General features: G+C 45.2%; 1 protein-coding gene across 6 annotated transcripts; it reads left to right on the top strand.

The window, feature by feature from the left end:
- The first annotated feature begins 5,847 nt into the window (after positions 1 to 5,847).
- cttnbp2nla (CTTNBP2 N-terminal like a) lies at positions 5,848 to 21,964 on the top strand. 6 transcript variants are annotated; one of them, XM_061785416.1, is made up of 9 exons: positions 5,855 to 5,995; positions 8,694 to 8,835; positions 8,917 to 8,989; positions 9,871 to 9,975; positions 17,593 to 17,820; positions 19,114 to 19,221; positions 19,847 to 20,035; positions 20,117 to 20,287; positions 20,372 to 21,964. In XM_061785416.1, exons 4-9 carry the CDS (start codon positions 9,883 to 9,885, stop codon positions 21,188 to 21,190), a joined length of 1,608 nt encoding a protein of 535 aa, XP_061641400.1. In that variant the 5' UTR covers positions 5,855 to 5,995; positions 8,694 to 8,835; positions 8,917 to 8,989; positions 9,871 to 9,882; the 3' UTR covers positions 21,191 to 21,964. The 6 variants fall into 6 exon arrangements, with proteins under 6 accessions (XP_061641396.1, XP_061641401.1, XP_061641400.1 ...); XM_061785414.1 differs by having other exon boundaries at positions 8,917 to 9,050; XM_061785413.1 differs by having other exon boundaries at positions 8,694 to 9,050.
- Positions 21,965 to 22,687: the final 723 nt, after the last annotated feature.

Below are 22,687 nucleotides of genomic sequence, written 5' to 3'. Positions count from 1 at the left end.
GGTTTTGTGAGAAATTAGTCGACTTGGTGGAGTTGACACTTTGAAAGAACATAAATCCTCATGATATGTTTATTTCCTTGGTACAGTTACAATGTTACTGGGTCACTGTGAACCGCTGCATGATTAATACAATAAAAAGGAATATATCATGGAGATATCAAAAGAACAAAACATAAAAATAAGGCCATCACAAGATTTTCAAATATTTTCTTGCAAACAAACCCACAAAATATCAGTAGGATTACGTGTAGCCCCTGCCACTTCTAACAAAAGCTGCTTTCAAATACAAATTAAAGATGTTATTATTTAACGTCTACCCACGTTACACATGAAAAACAAAGACTGCTCACAATTCATCGTGCAACATCTTGAATGGAATCCTTTTTTTTTTGGGGGGGGGGGAAATACACCTCTTGCTGTGCGATGTATAATGATTGCCCATGATCTAGTATCCCGTGGTCTTGTGAATATTTATCACGAGCGGGAGCAGTGCTGTAAATATTGAGTGCAGCTTTATCGGCTAAGACGACTGCGCCGAGAGCGGCTATCGGACGGGCCCCCTTGGTCAGCCAAACGTCCTTCGCCCTTTTCCTCTGATAGCGACGGCAATGGAAGAAGGACGATACCGACTAAACAGATATCCGTGTTTTGCTTCTAAATACATTAAATATGTTTGAAGCGCTGCAAACATAACAATACAGTGCTGAATCGTTGAGATAGCTTCAGCATCTTTTTCACCGTATCAACGCCACCAGCCGACTGTGCGGTGCGCATTTTACGACGGCTAGTTTTGCAAACTTTCACCAGAGGCAACATGGCGTCGTGCTTAACTTGGTACCAGTGAACGGGGCAGTGCCGACTTTCTAACTCCCCGGGCTTCCTCCTTCTGTCCAGCTGTCGTCAGGCGCCGCGTTCGTCTGCGACATGATGTCACCGACAACGAGGGCAAGTTGACTCGTGTGCTTATTTGTGTGATTGTCGTCCACCATGACCATTCCATTTTGAAGTGGAGCCTCCTAACGTGATTATATGTCTTTTAAGCTATCACCCCCTCAGTATGTTTGATTCCTTTTGGCGCATCCATTCGGCTGAGAGCTGGCCCTTATTATTCCACTTTTGAAAGCGGATTTTATATACTTAGTGATTTGTTTGATTCATTCAAATTTGGCAGGCTTGTTAACATTACTCTTCTCTGCGGTGTGGTGTGTCGGATTTACGTGCCGTTTCTTTCTTTCTTTCTTTCTTTTGGGGCCTGCTTAGTGCCACTTTAAAATGTTGCTGAAGGAGCTAGCTCGGGTTTGTTGAAGAAGAACGCATTCAAAACAGGTTAAAACCCAGGCAAGTTCTCAAGAGGCAAAACTTCAACATGCAACGTCGGGCGGCTGCAGAGATGAATATTAAAATTACAATTAAAAAAAAAAAAAAAAAAAAAAGGCTTGCGGAAGATGAGCACAATGGCCCAGATCTTCCTGCAGAGACCTTGTAGACCCCTGCAGTCAGTCTCCAAATTGCTTCTCATGCTGCGTCATCAGAGAGTAAATACGTGCTGATGAGACGGTCGGTTACATGACACACTCGCTTCCATTGATGTCATCGGGCAAGGGACGACGTTCCCACAATTGCCCTCATCGGGCACATGTCGGTGGTCCTACGAGAGATGGCAGAAGAGGTCACTGATGACATTCGCGGGGATATTTTATCGGTCAATTTCGCTTGAACATAATTTCACGAGTGTCGTAAGATAATGTTCTCTTGAACGCGGAGGGCACATGGTTACATTTTTGTCATGAAGAAGGTAATATTTTGACAAGTACACTCTGTTCATCCTCCATTGCGGCAAGGGCTTTAGAAATGACTTGAGAATACGACTCTGGAGCTCAAATAGAGCAGGGATACTCAAAGTGTGGCACGCGTACCACTGGTGGTACACGGGGCCCCGCCGGGTGGTACGCGAAATAATCAATGAATATTGCCGCAAGCCTGCCGTTGTGTTGTCTGTAATTTCCGATTGTCTGCTCGGCCATTAAGGTAACCGGGTGGGATTTGTGATCGGATGTGGAAGTTGAGGGGCTGGCGAAAGAGAAAGCAGAAAGGCCACATTTACGTTCGTGACACGAAGGCTGACGACGACGACACGAGACGTATGCATCAAATGTATTCGCGTAACGGTGAACAAACACGTACGTTAGTATTTTGGCCATCCAAGGGACTTTGAAAACGGACTTGATTATATCATTACACCCAATTTTCATTCATTTCGGCTATTATTATACCTCATTCATTTTAGTCGCCATCTTCATTCCGAGACTTAAATTTTCAGCCCAATTACATTACGGAGCAAAGTGTGACAGGACATAAATTAAAAAAATAAAATAAAAAATACTGACATTTTTGGCTTTGTCCAATTTCCCGCCTGATGGGAAATACCTCAGTACTTCCCGACTGTATGTTTGGTAGCTCTGTTGTGTTTTCATTCCTTTTCCTGAATTCCCTTTAATCCAGTTCCACTCAAAGGTGCTGTTTCCCCCCCCCCCCCCCCCCCCCCCCATAGCTTTGTTCCTGCAACTCTGCATGCTGCAGTCTACAATTTGTCCGTCATCTTAAAGCTTCAACTGATGTAAAGAAAGAATGCAGGACTTATCCTGGGGATTTTTTTTGTTTTTAGTCCAAGACTGAAAGCCTGAACCTCAAGAGACATACAAACGGTGCACTTCAACGCGCCTGATTGGCCCTCGGAATCAATCTGTCTGATGCAGGATAATGACAAAGCTCGAGGGAGAAGAACTTCACATGTGAATTCGCTTGTCGACAGAATGCGCGCACGGGCTAGAAGAAGCCTCAAAGCCACAATCAAGAACCTTTCCATTCTAACGCCTCAGATATGAGCAGTACAACTCACTCGGTCATGAACAGATTGACTAAAGCCATCGTGCTCAGTAGCCGTCGTCGAAATGCACGACGCGCTCTTGTTGCACAGGAACCCGACCGACATAAGGAATTCTATCCCGAGAGAGTGCGGAGGCCGTTATAAGATTAAAGTACGTCATCATTTTACTATCGGCTGCTTTAAAGCCTGGATGTTTGTCACTTCATCCACCTTTCTTACGGTGCTACTATTATTTAGCCAAAATCGCACTTTTAGACAATCATTTCAGTTTTGACTTCACAGCTGTATTACTCTATTTTTAGTTTGTAACAGTTTCCTTTTGTGTGTCTACAACTTAGATCAACATTAGCCAAGAACACAGGAGGACGTGTGTCGTGTTGCGTGGCAGATAAGGAAGACTCGGTCAATGTGTTACAGTCGTTTTATATTGTGTCCAGCCAAGATCTGTTAAAGGAGACAGTCTCCATTTTTTTGCACAGTTGACACGGATTCTCAAACATTTTGGGTTTAGGGACCCTCACAGGGAAGACATTTTTTCAAGCACCGCCTCATAATCCTAACGCCAATAAAATACCAATGGAAATTAAAAGTTGCCTATTTTTGAGAAAAAATCTGCACCAAATTGATTTTTATTTTTTTGTAATACTGTAATGTATTTTTAGTAATAAAAGTCCAGGGACCCCTTACAAGCGAAGCATTTTTCAAAGATCCCCTCACTATCCTTACGTCAATGAATATTTACTACGTGTACCCCTATATGCCATAGGAATTAAAAAGTTGCCTATTTTGACAAAAATAAAAAAATTGTATTGATAACAAGACAACAAGGAAAAATAATTACACATTTTTCCAAGATAGTCATACTATTATGATATTAAATTCAACATTTAAGAAGCAAAGTGAAGTTAATTTGAAAAATACAACATTATACTCCCAGTATTACGGCTTTATTCTCTAAAATTCTCGCCTTTTGTTCTTAAAAAAAATAAAAATAAAAAAAGACTTTATTGCTGTAAACAATACACCTTTTGTCCTGGCAGGGATATCAGATTTATGTGATGATATGTCTATTTGTTTTTGTGTTGTTTTGGTATGACGGTCCCCAAATGTAGGTATGCATTTTTTTATTAAATGATATGACAGAATTTATTGCAAACTGTTTTGCTGACACTCAAGTTATGGTTCGCGGACTCCCAGTTTAAAGACAAAAAAAAAAAAAAAGATTTGGGTTATCCCGAGGCCGCTCTTGAATGCATCATCTGTATAGGGAACAGATAGAAAAAGGGGGAAAAGGGGGAAAAGGGGGGCGACAGATATGGAGCAATAGACTAAAAGTGAGTGTGTGCATGGCTGCCGACAGAGGCTGATAAGTGTCTCAGATGATGTCCCGGATTGTAGTCAGCCGCAGACACTGTATTTACCACTCTTGTCTGATTCTATGTGTGCCACCACCGCAGTTGTGGTGAACGTCGCCGCATCACGTCTGCCGTGAGAGATTGCTGCGCCAGGTGTGAAATGGAGATGAAATATGGATTTGGAATACTTTCCACTTAAGCGGGGGAAATGCTACGGAGAAGTAAGAAGAAATTGATGTGTCGGATTAGCAGCAGATGTTTGGTTTAAATGTTGATTTATCCAGTTTTAAGGGAACTTAACTTCTGGGTGGAAAATGGAATCACTTGCACTTGTTAGCTGTTTTTTTTTTTCCTTCTCATTTTCCTCTTTAAAATTCATATTTTGCAAGTCAAGGTCTTTATACTGAGCTACAAAATGTTCATTGTATAAATGAATATTAAAAGTGGAAAGGCCCGTTAAAGTGAGTCATAGTTCTGATTTAAAAAGGTCTTTTAAATATAAATATCCCATTACTTCCAGGTCTAGTTTTCAGTCTCAGTACTTGCAGTCTCTGGAAAAAAATAAATTAAAAATGCACTCTTTTGGGGAGACCAATATTTGTTTAGGGGAGCTGAAGCCCCCCTAAAATAGGCCGAGCGGCGCCACTGCAAGGCACCATTGTATTACCTCAAAACTAAATTCCAAAATAATTCCCCGCTGGCCAAACACACATTGGTCCTCCGACGGTTCATTGATCAGAGAAATGCGCTAGCACTCGGTATGCAAGACTGACTTCTCCAAAGTAATGAGCAAGCCACAACATACAGTATGTTTGAAGTACTTTTATAAGGTATACACCCAAATGAGCTGTATTGTGACATGTCTATTCAGCTTTGCACTTGCTGCACGGCTGTAAGACCAAGCCGACATGTACTTTGTTCGTCACACAGAAAGGCCACCTCTGAAATTCCAACCCAGAGCCTCAGAACTGTGAGGCAAACATCCAACCCACTAGACAACAGTGCAGCCTGGCCGATCATGCAGACTGCAGTTTGTCAATGATTATGTTACTATGCACGTCCAATGCCATTATTATATGTTGGGGGCGAAAAAACAAAAGACTTCCATGTGGTCTCCTGCCGAGCCACTACTACTACTACTGACTGAAAACATGTGACTGTTGCCCTCTACTGGCAACTCTTGAGTCTCAACATTTATGCATTTATACGTATGGATCGCTTTGTTTGGTTGTTGATAAAATGGTGCAGGTGTACCTAATGTTGTGACCGTAAGGATACAGTAAAACAAATAAATAATAATAAATAAATGAATACAAAAATAAAGTACAATGACATTTAAAGTCCCCGCTTTTGGTCTGCGAATACATCGTAAGTGCTCATATGTTGGAATATTTGAGTCACATTTACAAATAGTCGTCTGTACACTATTTTAAAATGTTTTAAACTTTTTAGAAAGCTTTTTTGAGAAGATTCTCCCAGGAGCTCAAGAATGCCAAACAAAGAACTCCAACTTATTCCAAGGAGGCGGGGACGTCAGTGTCCCCGCCCATTATTTTCCTCAACTCGTCTCTCATTGGTCACGTCTCACTGCACGGTTTCTCCTATTGGCTATCCTGGCTGCCAGTTAAACGAGACTTCCATCCAACTTCAGAGTTGCCTCTCGCTTCGGAATCAAGACGAGTCAAATTAGGGAGAAAAGGAGGAGAAAAGTTCATGTCGGACTTTCGAAAGGAGCGCTAAGGACCACATGAAGGTAAGACGATGTTTCAATGTCGCCGCAGAGGACGAGCGCCAGTGTTTTATCGCGTGTTCGCTTCGTTTCGCTTGGTGGGGGGGAGGGGGGGCGGAGTGGGGGGGGGGCAGACTTGTAAATATGAGGCGAATTTGTTAAATTTGGGCAGCGAGGCAGGCCGAAGTCGTTTGTCTGAAAAAGCCCATTCAAGCCCCCCACCAAAAACATAAAACAAATAAAAACTAAAAATAATTGAATTTGACTGCTTCTTGCTCCGTTTGTGTGTCTTTCTCCATGTGGACGTTAACATGTAGCCGTGAGAGAGTATAAGTCAATTATATTGTCCAAATCCAATTGAGCAGGCAGACATGATGCATCTGCTGAGGCCTGCTGCACATCATCAACAGCAACAAAAACAACAGCAAATCATGATAATCATGTAATAATAACTACACGAATGCACGAAATAAATCACAGCCAGGCCTGACTGGATCTTATTCAACACAGCCCATGTGCTTTTCACTTCAAGTTCTGCCTGTGGAATCAAAAGTGTGACAAAACGTGTCATTTCTCCATCATAATGTTAAAACGGCATTGAGACCTCCACCAAGGCTGAACATTACTAATTTCTTCCATCGGCACCAAATAGTCACCACCAAAACTACTTAAAAAGTGGTTAAAATGACAAGAAATTGCATTTGTTCATATATTTTTTAATACAGGAGAAATAGACCTGCCATGGCTGAGGTAATCACAACTGTGCTTTGTTGTGGTAAATCGTCATAAAATTTATTGGGAGGTGATTATGCCCAGATTTCGTAATCTTTTTTTCCTGAACGTGCCAAATGTAGAGGGCAGCACGTTGGACTGGTGGTTAAAGAATCTGCCTAAATGTTGCCAAGTTCCGGGTTTGAATGATGAGAGTTTGCTCGTGCTTGCGTGGGTTTTCTACAGGTAATCTATTATTTCCTCTCGGATCCCAAAAACATGCATTTTAGCTTCATTGCAGATTCTGACGTTTCACATAGATGTGAATGTGAGTGGTTGTTTGTTTACATGTAATCTAAGATTGACTGGCTACCAGTGCACGGCGAACCCCGCTTCTCTTACCAAAAGTCAGCCGGGACAGAGTCGATCTCACCCGCGACCCTGATGACAACAAGCGCAATAGAAACTGGTCCTGTGCAATGCAATTGAGTTGGCAACCAGTCCAGGGTAGACCCCGCTTCTCTCGCCAAACGTCAGGAGTGACTTGCAACCATAATGAGGACAAGTTGTCAAGAAAATGGATGGATAGATGAGGCCTGCTGATTGACTGCCGACCAGTCCAAGCCAGGGTGGACCCCGCTTCTCTCGCCAAGTCATTTGGGATGGACAAGCATGGAAAATCGATTTGACCCGTGACTGATTGGGGACCAGTCCAGTGTGTACCCCGCTTCTCGCCAAAAGTAACATGGGATAGACTCCAGTTCTTTTTTACACACGTTTTTTAACACACGTTCTTTACCGTGTGTTAAAGTCAAAGGCGTTGTGTGTGTGTGTGTTGTCAGTGACCTGGCCTCAAACAAACCCCCGATTAAAGGATTAAGGGTCATGGGGGTGGGCGCTGGTCGGGTGGAAGTGAAATTGGAGAAGTTGTGGTCATATAGTTTGCGCTAATCCGTTAAAAAGAAAATCAGGAGATTCTCTGCCATAATCAGCGAGGCCAGTTATATTAGCAAGCGGGGCTTGTAAAAGGCAAAGCTAGCGGCCAACGTGTACGCCATCGTTTAATTAGCATTTAGCCCTGCGGTTGAGCCTGACTGATGGCGAGAACACTGCGGGCCTTCTTCTCCTGAGTGGGATCAGCTTTTACGGCGCAAAAGAAGACGTGGGGACGGACTGTCACTCATCGTTTGAAAGCAACTCTGTGCAGTCATGCGAGCTTAAACTAACAGCTGGCGAATCAGCTCCATGCTATGCTGGCTTGTAATTAGGAGCAGCTCTGTCATTGCCGTGGTGGTCATGGATTGCTCAGAAAACAAGTGGACCAGCCAGGACACCTCACCCCGAGTCATCTGTTTGAATGTTTCAGAACATTTTGGGATGGGGGGGAGGCAATGTACTATTTATTGAAAATGTATTCGACAAAACTTTATTTCAGTTTAAAAAAAAAAAAAAAAAAAGTCAAAAATTTAAAGTTAAAGATAAAATGTTTTGAAAATATGTAAGAAAACTGGGAGGGGGGTGGGATTAAAAAGAACCATTAAAACATTTCTTATGATTTTTTTATTGATGGAAATAATTTTTTTGAATGTTTTAGAAAAGTGGACAAAAATGTTGGTACGTCAAAATGGTTTAATTCATTATTTGTATATTTTTTATATTATTTAATTTGGGGATTTCAAAAAAATGAAAATGTTTCAGCAAATTTGGAGAGTCAAGAAAAAAAATATAAAAAGTTCAATGGGTCAGGAAATTTTGGTATGTAAATACGTTTTTTTTTATGCTTCAGAATTTCTTTTTAACAAGAAAAACAATTCTGAAAATATTTTCTGATACAATTGGTGCTCATTTGTTATGACATCACAAAAAAACAACCACTAATTTGGTCAACGTGGACGATTCCGCAGTACGGCTTTTGATGGGGCGATAACGTTGGGTCTCCTTTTACGGCAAAGCTCCTCCACTTCAAGTTCATACTGTGTCGTGATAAAAATATGCGTGGGAAATTTTGCAGCTTTCTTATGAAGTGAGGCCGGTTGCCGCTGCTGTCTCTCATTATGCAACCGCCCTCTCCCACCTTCCCCTGATGACTTCATGATGTGGAAAGTTGTGGAGAAATCCCTGCCTCTCAAGTGCCATGAGATGACGTTTAGAACGTGAGCTACCTGTGTTAGAGGTGTCAAGTACAGTCTGTGGTTAGAGAAGAGAAGATGTGGCTTTGATGCTCTTTTTTGCAGGGGGGGGGGGAGATGTCAGCCCGCACACGTTTGACAGGCTTGGAAGCGCGGAGGGACGTTTGGGGAGCCGCAGGTCTGCAAAAGCAACACAGCTGTGAGATTACAGCGCGGCCACGCTACAAAGAGACCGCAAGGCATTTTCACACACGCACGCTAAATTGTTACTGTAACCATTATGAATGGGGCAGAGAAACCAAAATGATGTGATTTACAGTATTTTCTCATACAGTGGCTGCGGGGCATGTTTATTTATGTTACTGCACATCGTGCCGAGCTTCTGGGGCAGTTGGTAGGCCTGTTATAATACGTTTTTAATGTAATATTTCATATATTTTTGGTTTTTCGTGGCAGTGTGTTTTGTCAAAAAGTGTCTGACGACTAATTGTGGCACAGCATCTATTTGAACGGAGCACAGATACCAACACAATACAGTATTCAGTTTATTTTATTTATTTGTACAAATACAATTTTATTAATATGCGTATTTCATTCTGGACTGTACTGCTTTTGTTTAGTCCCGCATCATATAAAATCTCTACTTTGTGCACTTCCGCTCTTCCAAACCCACGATCAACTACAGCTTTACAGATGCCACATCCCTTCTACAGGCTATGTATTGTGGTAATGGCGTGTATAAAGGTAATTCCAGCTTTGTTCTTCTCGTGAGGTTAAGAGGGAGGCATCTATGTGAGGTGTGTGGTCTTTTTTTTTTTTTTTTTTTTTTCAAGTGGATCCCGTGTCCAGCAATTCATTTGTGCATGGTCACTATTTGAGGTATTTCCAGTATTCTAATGGTTTCCGCTGTTGCATTTAGCACTTAGTCTTTATGGATTATGGAGACCGTATGTAAACGATGCTGTGATGTTTCATATAAAATTTACTTTTTTTCCATCCTTTTTAAAGTATATTAAAAAAAAAAAAAAAAACCTGAAGTGTCTTTACCCTTCCCAACAGTCCAAGCTGAACATGGAGAGTTTGACCAAGCCGGAGCTGCTGATGCTCTTTAGCATCCTGGAAGGAGAGCTGGAAGCACGAGACATGGTCATTGACGCGCTCAAGGTAGTTGCACTCGCGTACATCAGGACGACCACGTCGTCTGCCAAGGAAGTCAAAGCTGTCGTTGACAGCAACGGTCACATCCAAGTTTTAGGTCGATCTGATCCAAATTTTAATGTGGCAAAGAAATTCACATTTTTGATATTTTTTTTTCTATCTTTGAGATTGGATTAATTTTTGTTTTGCCCAATTGAATTCGAGATGTTATTTTTAGTGATAAAGCGCCAAGATAGGAGCCAGTCATTCCCGCTGTTTATTTCCCAGGTGACCAAGACTTGGCGGACGTCTGTGCTCTCTGAGTCATCTTATTCACAGACATTTTTTTTAAAATTACTTTTCTTTTAAACTTTAAATGATTCGCCAAATTGTTATAAAATGAAATTTCATGTCTGATGATTTTTCCCCCCCCCCACAAGAAAAGCATCACAAAATATTGTGATTTTGTTTGTTTTTATTATTTATCTAAACTGAAACCAAAAACCTCACATAAGTTGAAGAATGTTTAGTCACTTTTTACACGTGAAAAGTATCTCCAAATAGTTAGATTTTTTTTCAAATATTGGAACGACATCAAATATAAATTAAATGTTCGTTTTTGTTCAAGACAAACACGTAATTTGATTCAGTTTCAACGTCAGTCATTTTTTACATTTTCTTTTTATTACCTGAAACAACACATTAAAATAACACAATTTTGTTGGGTTTTGGGTAAAAACATCCAAAAATAAAAGCACAGAATTTATACTCTACTGATATATGTTCAGCCCGCATGAAAAGTGTCTCTAAATCTTATGATACATTTTTTTTAAAATTCAGAATACAATGACAGCAGTTTGTGTTAGGGTTTTGACTAAAAGCAAACAAATAAACACACAAACAAAAATCACACAATTTGGAGACAGGTTTACTTGTCGTTTTTACCACATGAACAGCATCTCCAAGTCATGTGATTATTGTTTTTTATTTTTCATAATCTGAAACACAAACAAACGTTTTTGTTGGGTTTCAGCAAAAAAAAGAAATTTGATATGCCTGCATTTCATTGGACTGTGACGACATGATCGTTTTACTTTCAGCGAGTGCCAGTTGAAGTTTTTAACAGGTTCATTTGAAAGACCTCGAATGCCTGTTAAAATACGTTTCAGCACTCACGTCCGGTTTATGTTCAGCTCGAGCCAAGATAATTAGGCTAAGTAGCCGTATAAACTTCCCCTGCTTCCTGTTGTTCCCGAAGCATCGCAATGAGAAGCTCGTCCATTCGAACCTGTGTGAGTGTTCGCATCCTTTTGGGATTTTGTCTCATAACCGCATAAATCAACCGGCTTATGAGCTTCAATGGAGAAACATGGCCCGGCCACTGTCGTGTTTGACGCTTAGCGGCCCGCCGTGACCTCGCCGTGTCTTACTTTAGCGGGATTAATGCTGCAATTCAATTAAAGGATTCCCGGGTTATTTCCCACAGTCCTTTGCTCACACGCTTGTGCATTGAAGAGGTTCTGTTGCCTAATAAAAAGGAGAGAGAGGGAAAGAGATGGAAATTCCACAAAATAGTGCCCACACCTCTGCGAAAACGTTTATTCTAATCCACCGTGCTCTGCCAAAGTGTTTGGAGCGCTCCAAAGGCTTCGTGCCAAAGCGTCCTGTGTTATGTCTAGACCTCCAGACCGCATTCCTGCCTGCCTCCCGGGACGTGGCCATCTAAGGCAAGAAGAGCTCCAGCGCGCTGGGTGTCCGATGACTCCACGCGAGCAAATAAACATCAGCCAAACTGTTAACCCATTCAGGTCCGGACTGGCATCAATGCGCCCCTGTTGACACTATGGAGGGTCCAATCAATCCTAAGAAACGCTCTCTTCAGGAAAAGTGGTCACCACTTAGCCTGGGGCATGCCACGACTGTGGGGTGGAGCACTACATGAACCAGTTTTCAACCCGTGCCAAAGTCAAAAGCCCATTGATTTTTAATATATTGTAGCCCTCTGTGGCCTGCGATTGGCCGGCAACCAGTTCAGGGTGTACCCCGCGGGCCTCCTGCCCGATGACAGCTGGGATCGGCTCCGGCACGCCCGCGACCCGAGTGAGGAGAAGCGGCTCAGAAAATGGATGTTTGGATGGATGGATGTAGCCCTCTGCTGTGGAAATTAACATAACAAGCCCGCTATGCTCACGTGACGCAAAGCACGGGGGCACTTGTGACGTTAATTTCAGTCGACAGCAGAGGGCGATATTGCCCAACGTGGCTGTACCCCGGGATCCGTGAAAATTGCTAAATGTATCTGTTTAATTCTTATTCCGCAAACCCAATATTATCAGAATACTGTGTTTAGATTAGTGTGGGTACCTACAACATATTCTTGTCCTGAAAAGTTTGTTTTCCTTTGCCTATAAGGATGTTTTCCCCCTTCTATCGCACAAAAAGTACGATTGATTTTATGTGACATGTAAGCTGAAAGGTTAAGTCGCAACGTCAAAGTAAGAATGTGTTTTTTAATGATATCCAGTGTTAGATTGCCAATGTATTTTACAGAGGTTAAGTTCGGTTGATGCACAATCATGATTTTCAATTGTTATCAAACATTAAAAAAAAAAAAAAAAAAGCAGTGTTAACTTAAGGATTGTATTTGCAGTCACCTCGTTTTCTCTATATTTCATATTTTTCCTCTCCGGAATTCATATTTGTGTATCCTGCCCATTTTCTGCTGAAATGCCATGAAGGAATCTTGGGTGCTCTTTGTGTTCACATGGATGATTATCAGGAGAACGACATCAGGCCAAATTCTTTTTGGGCCGTCCCACACAGTTGAAAAGTGCATCTGTTCCAAGCCAGCCAAGGTCATGTGAGAAATCTAATCCACAAATCACCACAGCGACAAAGGCTTCTTGTTCACTGTTCTCTTCTTAGAATCTGGAAAAAGATACAGTATCTCGGCTGCAGTGAAAGTAGTGAGATTAATGAAACTTTTTTTCTTCCATCCATCTATCCATCCATCCATTCTCTACCGCTTATCCGGGTCGGGTCGCGGGGGCAGTAGCTTCAGCAGGGACGCCCAGACTACCCTCTCCCCAGCCACTTCATCCAGCTCTTCCGGGGGGATCCCGAGGCGTTCCCAGGCCAGCCGAAGGATGTAGTCTCTCCAGCGCGTCCTGGGTCGTCCCCGGGGTCTCCTCCCGGTGGGACATGCCCGGAACACCTCACCAGGGAGGCGTCCGGGAGGCATCCGAATCAGATGCCCCAGCCACCTCATCTGGCTCCTCTCAATGCGGAGGAGTAGCGGCTCTACTCTGAGATCCTCCCGGATGACCGAGCTTCTCACCCTATCTCTAAGGGAGAGCCCGGACACCCTGCGGAGGAAACTCATTTCGGCCGCTTGTATCCGGGATCTTGTTCTTTCGGTCACGACCCACAGCTCATGACCATAGGTGAGGGTAGGAACGAAGATCGACCGGTAAATTGAGAGCTTCGCCTTTCGGCTTAGCTCTTTCTTTACCACAACGGACCGATACAAAGTCCGCATCACTGCAGACGCTGCACCGATCCGCCTGTCGATCTCCCGTTCCATTCTTCCCTCACTCGTGAACAAGACCCCAAGATACTTGAATTCCTCCACTTGGGGCAGGATCTCATCCCCGACCTGGAGATTGCATGCCACCCTTTCCCGACTGAGGACCATGGTCTCAGATTTGGAGGTGCTGATTCTCATCCCAGCCGCTTCACACTCGGCTGCAAACTGCTCCAATGAGAGTTGGAGGTCACGGCTTGATGAAGCCAACAGAACCACATCATCTGCAAAAAGCAGAGATGCAATACTGAGGCCACCAAACCGGACCCCCTCTACGCCTCGGCTGCGCCTAGAAATTCTGTCCATAAAAAACAGAATCGGCGACAAAGGGCAGCCTTGGCGGAGTCCAACCCTCACCGGGAACGAGTTCGACTTACTACTGGATATGCGGACCAAACTCTGACTCCGGTCGTACAGGGACCGAACAGCCCGTATCAGGGGGTTCGGTACCCCATACTCCCGAAGCACTCTCCACAGGACTCCCCGAGGGACACGGTCGAACGCCTTCTCCAAGTCCACAAAACACATGTAGACTGGTTGGGCGAACTCCCATGCACCCTCGAGGACCCTGCCGAGGGTGTAGAGCTGGTCCACTGTTCCACGGCCAGGACGAAAACCACACTGCTCCTCCTGAATCTGAGATTCGACTTCCCGACGGACCCTCCTCTCCAGCACCCCTGAATAGACCTTACCAGGGAGGCTGAGCAGTGTGATCCCCCTGTAGTTGGAACACACCCTCCGGTCCCCCTTCTTAAAAAGGGGGACCACCACCCCAGTCTGCCAATCCAGAGGCACTGTCCCCGATGTCCATGCGATGTTGCAGAGGCGTGTCAACCAGGACAGCCCCACAACATCCAGAGCCTTTAGGAACTCCGGGCGAATCTCATCCACCCCCGGGGCCCTGCCACCGAGGAGCTTTTTAACTACCTCGGTGACCTCAAACCCAGAGATAGGAGAGCCCGCCTCAGAGAACCCACACTCTGCTTCCCCATGGGAAGGCGTGTCGGTGGAATTGAGGAGGTCTTCGAAGTATTCTCCCCACCGACTCACAACGTCCCGAGTCGAGGTCAGCAGCGCCCCATCCCCACTATACACAGTGTTGGTGGTGCACTGCTTTCCTCTCCTGAGACGTCGGATGGTGGACCAGAATTTCCTCGAAGCCGTCCGGAAGTCTTTCTCCATGGCCTCACCGAACTCCTCCCATGCCCGGGTTTTTGCTTCAGCGACCACCAGAGCTGCATTCCGCTTGGCCAGCCGGTACCCATCAGCTGCCTCAGGAGTCCCACAGGCCAAAAAGGCCCGATAGGACTCCTTCTTCAGCTTGACGGCATCCCTCACCGTTGGTGTCCACCAACGGGTTCGGGGATTGCCGCCACGACAGGCACCGACCACCTTACGGCCACAGCTCCGGTCGGCCGCCTCAGCAATGGAGGCGCGGAACATGGTCCACTCGGACTCGATGTCCCCCGCCTCCCCCGGAACATGAGCAAAGTTCTGTCGGAGGTGGGAGTTGAAACTCCTTCTGACAGGGGATTCTGCCAGACGTTCCCAGCAGACCCTCACAATACGTTTGGGCCTGCCACGTCGGACCGGCATCTTCCCCCACCATCGGAGCCAACTCACCACCAGGTGGTGATCAGTTGACAGCTCCGCCCCTCTCTTCACCCGAGTGTCCAAGACATGCGGCCGCAAGTCCGATGACACGACCACAAAGTCGATCATCGAACTGCGACCTAGGGTGTCCTGGTGCCAAGTGCACGTGTGGACACCCTTATGCTTGAACATGGTGTTCGTTATGGACAATCCGTGACGAGCACAGAAGTCCAATAACAGAACACCGCTCGGGTTCTGATCGGGGGGGGCCGTTCCTCCCAATCGCGCCCTTCCAGGTCTCACTGTCATTGCCCACGTGAGCATTGAAGTCCCCCAACAGAACAATGGAGTCCCCAGCGGGAGCGGTCTCCAGCACCCCCTCCAAGGACTCCAAAAAGGGTGGGTACTCTGAACTGCTGTTTGGTGCATAGGCACAAACAACAGTCAGGACCCGTCCCCCCACCCGAAGGCGGAGGGAGGCTATCCTCTCGTCCACCGGGGTGAACCCCAACGTACAGGCGCCGAGCCGGGGGGCAATAAGTATACCCACACCTGCTTGGCGCCTCTCACCATGGGCAACTCCAGAGTGGAAGAGAGTCCAACCCCTCTCGAGAGGACTGGTACCAGAGCCCCAGGTGTGTGTGGAGGCGAGTCCGACTATATCGAGTCGGAACTTCTCGACCTCACACACCAGCTCGGGCTCCTTCCCTGCCAGAGAGGTGACATTCCACGTCCCTAGAGCCAGCTTCTGTAGCCGGGGATCGGATCGCCAAGGTCCCCGCCTTCGGCCACCGCCCAGCTCACACTGCACCCGACCCCTATGGCCTCTCCCACAGGTGGTGAGCCCATGGGATTTTTTTCTTCCAACCTTAATATTTCATTTTGCATAACCATCGACGGAATTGTAAACCTTCCTGTGCATTTTCTCTTCACTTCTCGTGAGTCACTCCTGCAGCTGCTCGCCTTTGAATGAGAAGGTTTTTTTTGTTTGTTTGTTTGTTTGTTTTTTTCCCCTCGTCTTTGGCCTACAGATCTGCAGTAGCCGCTGGGCGAGGATCTTGGACTCATTTGTGCAAAATCACAAACACCCATATGAAACTTCGCATGGCAATTCTTTTTTACGAGTGATCCAGTGATGGATTACTGCGAAGCTGTCTCTTAAACTTGTGCCGAAACAGCACTGATGTACAGTGTATAGTCGCCATTGCAGTTAATGCCTAGCAAGGAAGAGGAGCGATAGCAAGAGCAGATACCCAGAATGCAGTAGCACGGCAGCTGCTGTCACTCTTAGACTAAACAATGAGCTCCGTGATCATAATCCTACAATTGTGCAATCAAATAAAGATTTTTTTTTATGATACCCGAGACATGACTGCCGAGGTATTTGACGTCAACGTTTAGATCTGTTGATCAACTGTCATAGTTTTCAAATGGATTATTTTTTTCAAATACATGATTTGTTTTTCTGGCAGTCCCTCGAGTTACAATGGAGCAGACTAATGGAAACGAGTGCAGCGTAAGCATTGATTTTTGTGACTTTTATTGGTTTTCTGTCCAAACCCGCCACCGCCGCAGTGATGAACACCGGGAATGACTAAGTGTGCCCTTGTGCAACACAAGTACCCAGAATGGAAAGGCTGATCTAAGCTCTTTGCTAAAGTGACACATTAGCACACTGACAGGAACAGGAAAAGGGATGTGGGCCCTCTTTGCTGGAAGATACTTCGAAATTAGTCACCTCGTTTTTGTTTTTTTTCCTTTCAATAACGCGACCTCTGACTAATTCAAAGAGAATAAAAGTGATGTACTCACCCTTGAGTTTGACAAATTGGTGGAAAAGGAGTTCGGACTAGAGTTAGGCTGCATGTGCTCGAGAGGTGAGACTCTTCACAGTAGGATAACACAAGTCATGTCGCTGTCGTCCCTTGTCCAATATTTACAAATACATGTACTGTTACACTCCTGACACTTGATTAGTTTGCACAGTTGTTTGCTGCAAACTACGAGCACAGCAGTAAATATATGGTTATCGGTTCTGTTTTGGGCCTTTAGGTTTATTTCTGACAAGGAATTACAGATGTGCCAAGCTATTCAGAAGTATCATGAAAAGAATCTGTGGCAGCGGGAATCCACAACCTCAGATGCGCCACCCGGCTTCTTGACAACTCTGTCCTCTTATCTAATTATCAGTCATCGGGCGCTCTGTAGTCCCTCTGCCAAAGAGGATTGCGTTCTCTCTAATCTCTTGATCCTCTTTTGTTGACCCCCCCACCCCCAAACTCAATCACCCTTCCTTTTCACACCACGAACCATCTTGCCGCTGCATCACCTGCTTTCGGACATCTCTGGCCCAAGGCCCAGAACCAGGCCCTCGCCATCTGTTGCTTCACCGCGGCTCTTTTGCGGCGTGTGAATATGAACCACAATTACCGCAAGCACTACATCCTCACCTCTTCTGTCATCATCAGGCCCAGCGCAAAGAGTTATTCGTGCAGGAGCGCTACGGCCGCTACGACCTCAGTGATCCGTTCCTGGCCCTGCAGAGAGACGGGGAGGCCGTGGGGGCCCACCGGGGCAAGGACCGCCCGGCCACCTCCAACCCGTTGGTGGTGCTCAAGCTGGTGGTGAGCCACTGCAGGAGGATGCAGGAAAAAATGCTGGCCCAGCTGGCAGCAGCGGAAAGCAGGCACAGAATGGTGGGTCTGGATGAACGGCACAGTAAAACACAGCTTAATTAATGGCGGTCGACACTGGACAGCAAAGGCACCTCTTCAAACGCTAGTGGGTTTGTCTCTTCTGTTTAGAATTACGTCAGCGCCATAGTAACGGAAATCTGCTGGAAGCCAAGGACACATTGGAATAAAATTCCCATGAGGATACTAAATTTGTGTCTTTTTTCCGAATACAAATTTTAAAAAAAACATGACACCATATAGAGTGTTGTGTAGATTGCCTAATTCTGCCAGTCCCGTAGGTAGCGATAATGTGCAGAATAAAGTGCAAAGCCAGGGAACGTCTATGCAGAGGTCTGTACTGGAACCTCGACATCGACAAAAGCTTGATTTAGCGGATCTTTCGGAGAGTGATCCGACTTCAGGTTGTTTGAAGGCTTGAAGCAAAAGATTTGAATGCTCAACAACGTGAAGTCGAAACAGGCAAACTTTGATCACCATCAGCTTCTCCAACTCATGCTGAACTGCAGCTGAGGACAGTAAAATTTCTTGCCAGGTGGAAAGTTTGCAACGCTGCTCCAATGTCAATTGGCGAGCCGTGGGCAGGAAGGAATTATACGCTTACAAAAAGTGCAAAGCTTACGCTGTCAAATCCTCCAGACATACGATCAAATAATTGAGCATAGTGCAGTATTCTGTATTAGTGTATTTATGACTTTACGACTGCGTTGGCGTAGGTCAGTAATAGACGGTGGCGTGTGCCGACGTGTACAAATTGGGGTTGTGATTGCTATGGGAATGGAACTTCACGAATAAAGTGTCCCTGTACATGCCACCTCAACCCAACCCATTCTCAAACTTGATGATATACAAGCGGCTGTCGGAAAGTAATGAGCCACAATTGAATTTTTTTCCCCAGAAATGTTTATGGTTTATAGTTTAAAGCTTTGTTTAATTAAGCCTGTCGTGTTCCTGTCAGCCATTTCGGAAATGATGTCGTCGTCGGATGCCTGCCAGAAGCGGCGAGATGTGATTGAATTTCTCCTTTGGGAAGGGGAACCGCCAGTAAATGTTTTCAGAAGGCTGCAAAATGTGTATGGAGAAGCTGCAATAGGCTACAGCGCAGTCAAAATGTGGGTGTCCAGGATCAAAGGCGAAGAACAAAAGCCTGCCTCCGTGACACTTTTCCTTTTTTCCTGTTGCAAGCCAAGATTTGAATTACGAGTGAGCTTAAGGCGCAGTCACACTGAGCCAGGAGGGGTTGGTGTCATGAAAGAGTTTGTCTAGCCTAGTTGATCTCTGTCTTGTTCTTCTTAGGTTATCATGGACCTGGAGGAGGAGAAGAGGAAGCACGCCGAGGACACGGCCGAAGGTGACGACGTCACCTACATCCTTGAGAAGGAGCGGGAGCGCTTGCAACAGCAGGTGAGCTGTTCCCCACGCCAATTATCGGGTGAAAGCTGCTATTAGCGGTGGCTAAAGACCAGGCCTTGATGCAAATTGTTGCTATTTGCTAAGTAATGGACGCCCCTTACGTGCCCCCCACGCCCTCCGAAACATTTTTATGACGGCCTATAATTATAATTATTAACAGTGGTGTAAACAACTTGTACTTCGAGTACATTACAGTACATTTGAATTTGTTAGAAAAGTCATTTGATTTCAGTCCTCATACATGATATAGACCCATTAAACAGTTGGGGAAAACACTTTACAGAGGACAAATTCCTGCCTAATTTCTACATTAAAAATCAGTGTCAGTTTATTGATTCTTTTTATAATAGTCTACTTTCTAGAGGTGGTGAATTTTGGGTTTTTGTTTGCTGTGAGCGATAATCATCCAAATTATACATATACATATATATATATATATATATATTTGTTTTTTTTAAATTTCACTGTGTACTGCATCGCTATAATGAGTTTCACTTTTTGAATTGAACTACCTCACTAAATTAAGCTTTTGACACTATTGACATTGATTTAGATGTACCTGTATGTCCTTAACAATTTGGATCATTTCGTCTGGTGACTCTTTTCTTCGCCATAGCTGGAATTTGAGCGCAGCCAGGTGCGGCGTTTGGAAAAAGAACAGCGGCGCGTCATTGATCAGCTGGAGGAGGAGCGAGCACAGCACAAGCAGCTCTCCTGCGCTCTGGCCAAAGAATGCAAGTGGGCCAGTGCCAGAGCCCTGGAGGAGGGCCACCGCCTCGCTGAGGCCGGACGCAAGCTGGACAAGGTGGCCACCGTTTCCAAATACATCTTTGGAATATTCGAATGTTCTCCCGATTTCACGCTTCACCTTTTGGGTGTCACTCAGGAGAGGGAGGCCTGCCAGCGCCTGAAGGAGGAGCTGGAGGAGGAGAGGAGGCGAGCGCTGAGGATGGAGGCCAGGGTGGAGGAGCAGCTGGCCGAGTTCGACACGGAGCGCGAGCAGCTGCGCTCGCGACTCAAGAAGGAGGAGGCGCACTGCGCTAGACTGCAGCAGCAGGTGGGTTACACTCATGTCGTTATGTCGGAGGGATGGCACACAATTTATACAGATATTTTGAATGGTGTCGTTGTATATTTGGAGGTGGAGGAGCTTCAGAGAAAGCTGAACGTTGTCAGCGTGGTGGCAGACGTTCAAGAGGACTGTGAGCAGTGGGCCACAAAAGTTCCGTTAGGAAAGAAGACGGCAGAAACTAAGCAGGAACACAACAAGGAGGAAGGCCACCGGGGAACTGTGGAGACAAAAGTCAACGGGCATCATTTTGCGACAGAGGCCGTCGAGGGTCTTAATGGCGGACCGCCAAATGGTAATCCTGCAGGTCACCAGACTCTGAGTTCCTCCCCGTGCACTTCCCCCGTCTTAACTAAACGTCCGAGTGGTCCTGCGGTTTGCAAGTCCTCCTACCAAGCCGGAATCAACCAGCGCTTCCACGCCGCCCGCCACAAGTTCCAGACGGTGCCCCCCGACCTCGAGTCCACCCAGCCCTCCCCCGGCACCTCCCCGCCTCCTCCGGCCGAGTCCAGCAAGCAGATGGCCCGCAGCACCGTCACCCAAGTTCTGTCCCGCTTCACCACCACGCAGCAGACACCCAAACTCTCGGCACCCAACCACTCCCCCTTCGGAACCGACTACCGCTGCTTGGCGGCCCCCTTGTCCCCCGTCGCGGGCCGGGCGGCGGCCTCTCCTCAGGGGGTCCGCTCGCCCACAATCCCCAGGGCGGACAGGGGAAACCCTCCTCCCATCCCGCCCAAGAAACCTGGCCTGGCTCAAGCTCCGCCCTCTCCGGCCGCCGTCCCGAGGTCGGGCGGCCATTTTAACGATGGCCCGCTCTCGGGAAGCTGCGGCCTCACGTCCGGCCAAGACGGCGTCAAAGAACTGGATGTGGTGCTTTCGTCTAATTGACATCAAACACTTGTATATGTTTTTTATATTTATTAGGGCTGTATAGAAATATTCATCAGCTCACATGGTTGTTCATAGAGCAATACAGGAATCCCCCACTCTTTGTGGGGTTAGGGTCCTAGCACAAGTATTTGATGCCCCCTGCAAAAAGGTTTATAATTGTCTATAGCTGCCACAAGATGGCAGAAAAGCACTACATGAAGCTCCTCCACTCACTTCAACATAGTTCCTTGGCCCTGCAATTCGTAGGGGGATGGGGACCGAGCCCTGCCATGATGAGCAACCCCCCCCCCCCAAAATGAAATGAATTTATAATTGATGAATGAAGTTATAATTGCCGATATTACTAGTTTTAAGTACTGTAAACATACCACAAACTGTGATCCAAAAAAACTTAAGTATCATTTTAAAATCTTCTTTGAAACATTACCCTTAAAATTAAATGGCCTATGGGTTGATTTTCCAAAAAATGCACCCGAAGTGTGCGTGTACACGCACATGCGGCGGAGACTCTCTCATCACTTCTTCCACTAATAAACGTAGGCTAAACGTAGCTCCACCCCGACATACAAAGCTTGTCTTTCAATCGGGATGTATCACTTCGACGCCCCATGACACCGTGTACTACTTTGCTGTGAGACAGGGCTTTAGTGCCATCTTGTGACAGCTTCGGGCATTTCAGAAAGAGCCCGAAAACCGCAAACAGGTTATTAGTTTTCAGTGAATAGCTGGGGATAGGTTCCACATAAAAAAAAAAAATAAAAAAAAAAAAGGTGAATTAAAATAGTGAACCCCATTTATGTGGGGGATTACTGTACTGTTTATTCTATTAATATCTGTCACAATATATTTGTACTCATTTTCTTAATATGCAATCATTAATCACTGCTTTTAGTAATATAAAACTGTACAGTTTTCTTTTGGTAAAATCTCCTTACGTACTATATTATAAAAGATAGTTTTATACAATGCTGTGAATGTTGCATATAGTTATGATGAAGATCACACTTGTATTATATTATACATGGTCACAAGCCCGGTACAATTATATATCTATTTTTTAATAGATTAATACGACAGCAAAGTTGCTATTTTTGTTTACTAATTGTAACACATTCCTCTTCTGTATATGCTGGAAGGTTAAATAAATGAAATCCAAAAATGGTGTGTGTGTGTTTTTCAACTCTGGCCAACATATAAAAATGTATTCAAAAAATAGATTTAGAAAAGCTGCTTGTAAATGAGATGCACTTTGAGTGACAAATCATAAACACATACAGTCTTTGATAGATAAAAATGATGCATTGGTTCAAAATATGAAATCATTCATATAATAATAATATACAATCAGTGAACTTCAGACAACACTGGCTTCATGACTTATTTGATATCAAATGTTTCTATCTAAAAATAGTCCAAAAATAAAAGTAGTATTGCTAACAGTACTAGTGTACAATTTTTCTGCACCTTTAAAGAATGTCCTCTAGGGCGCGGTAT

The sequence above is a fragment of the Phyllopteryx taeniolatus genome, chromosome 9, assembly GCF_024500385.1.
Source record: "Phyllopteryx taeniolatus isolate TA_2022b chromosome 9, UOR_Ptae_1.2, whole genome shotgun sequence".
NCBI classification, from domain to species: Eukaryota; Metazoa; Chordata; class Actinopteri; order Syngnathiformes; family Syngnathidae; genus Phyllopteryx; species Phyllopteryx taeniolatus.
Note: the sequence above shows the minus strand (reverse complement) of the source record. Positions and strands in the feature narration are given on the sequence as shown.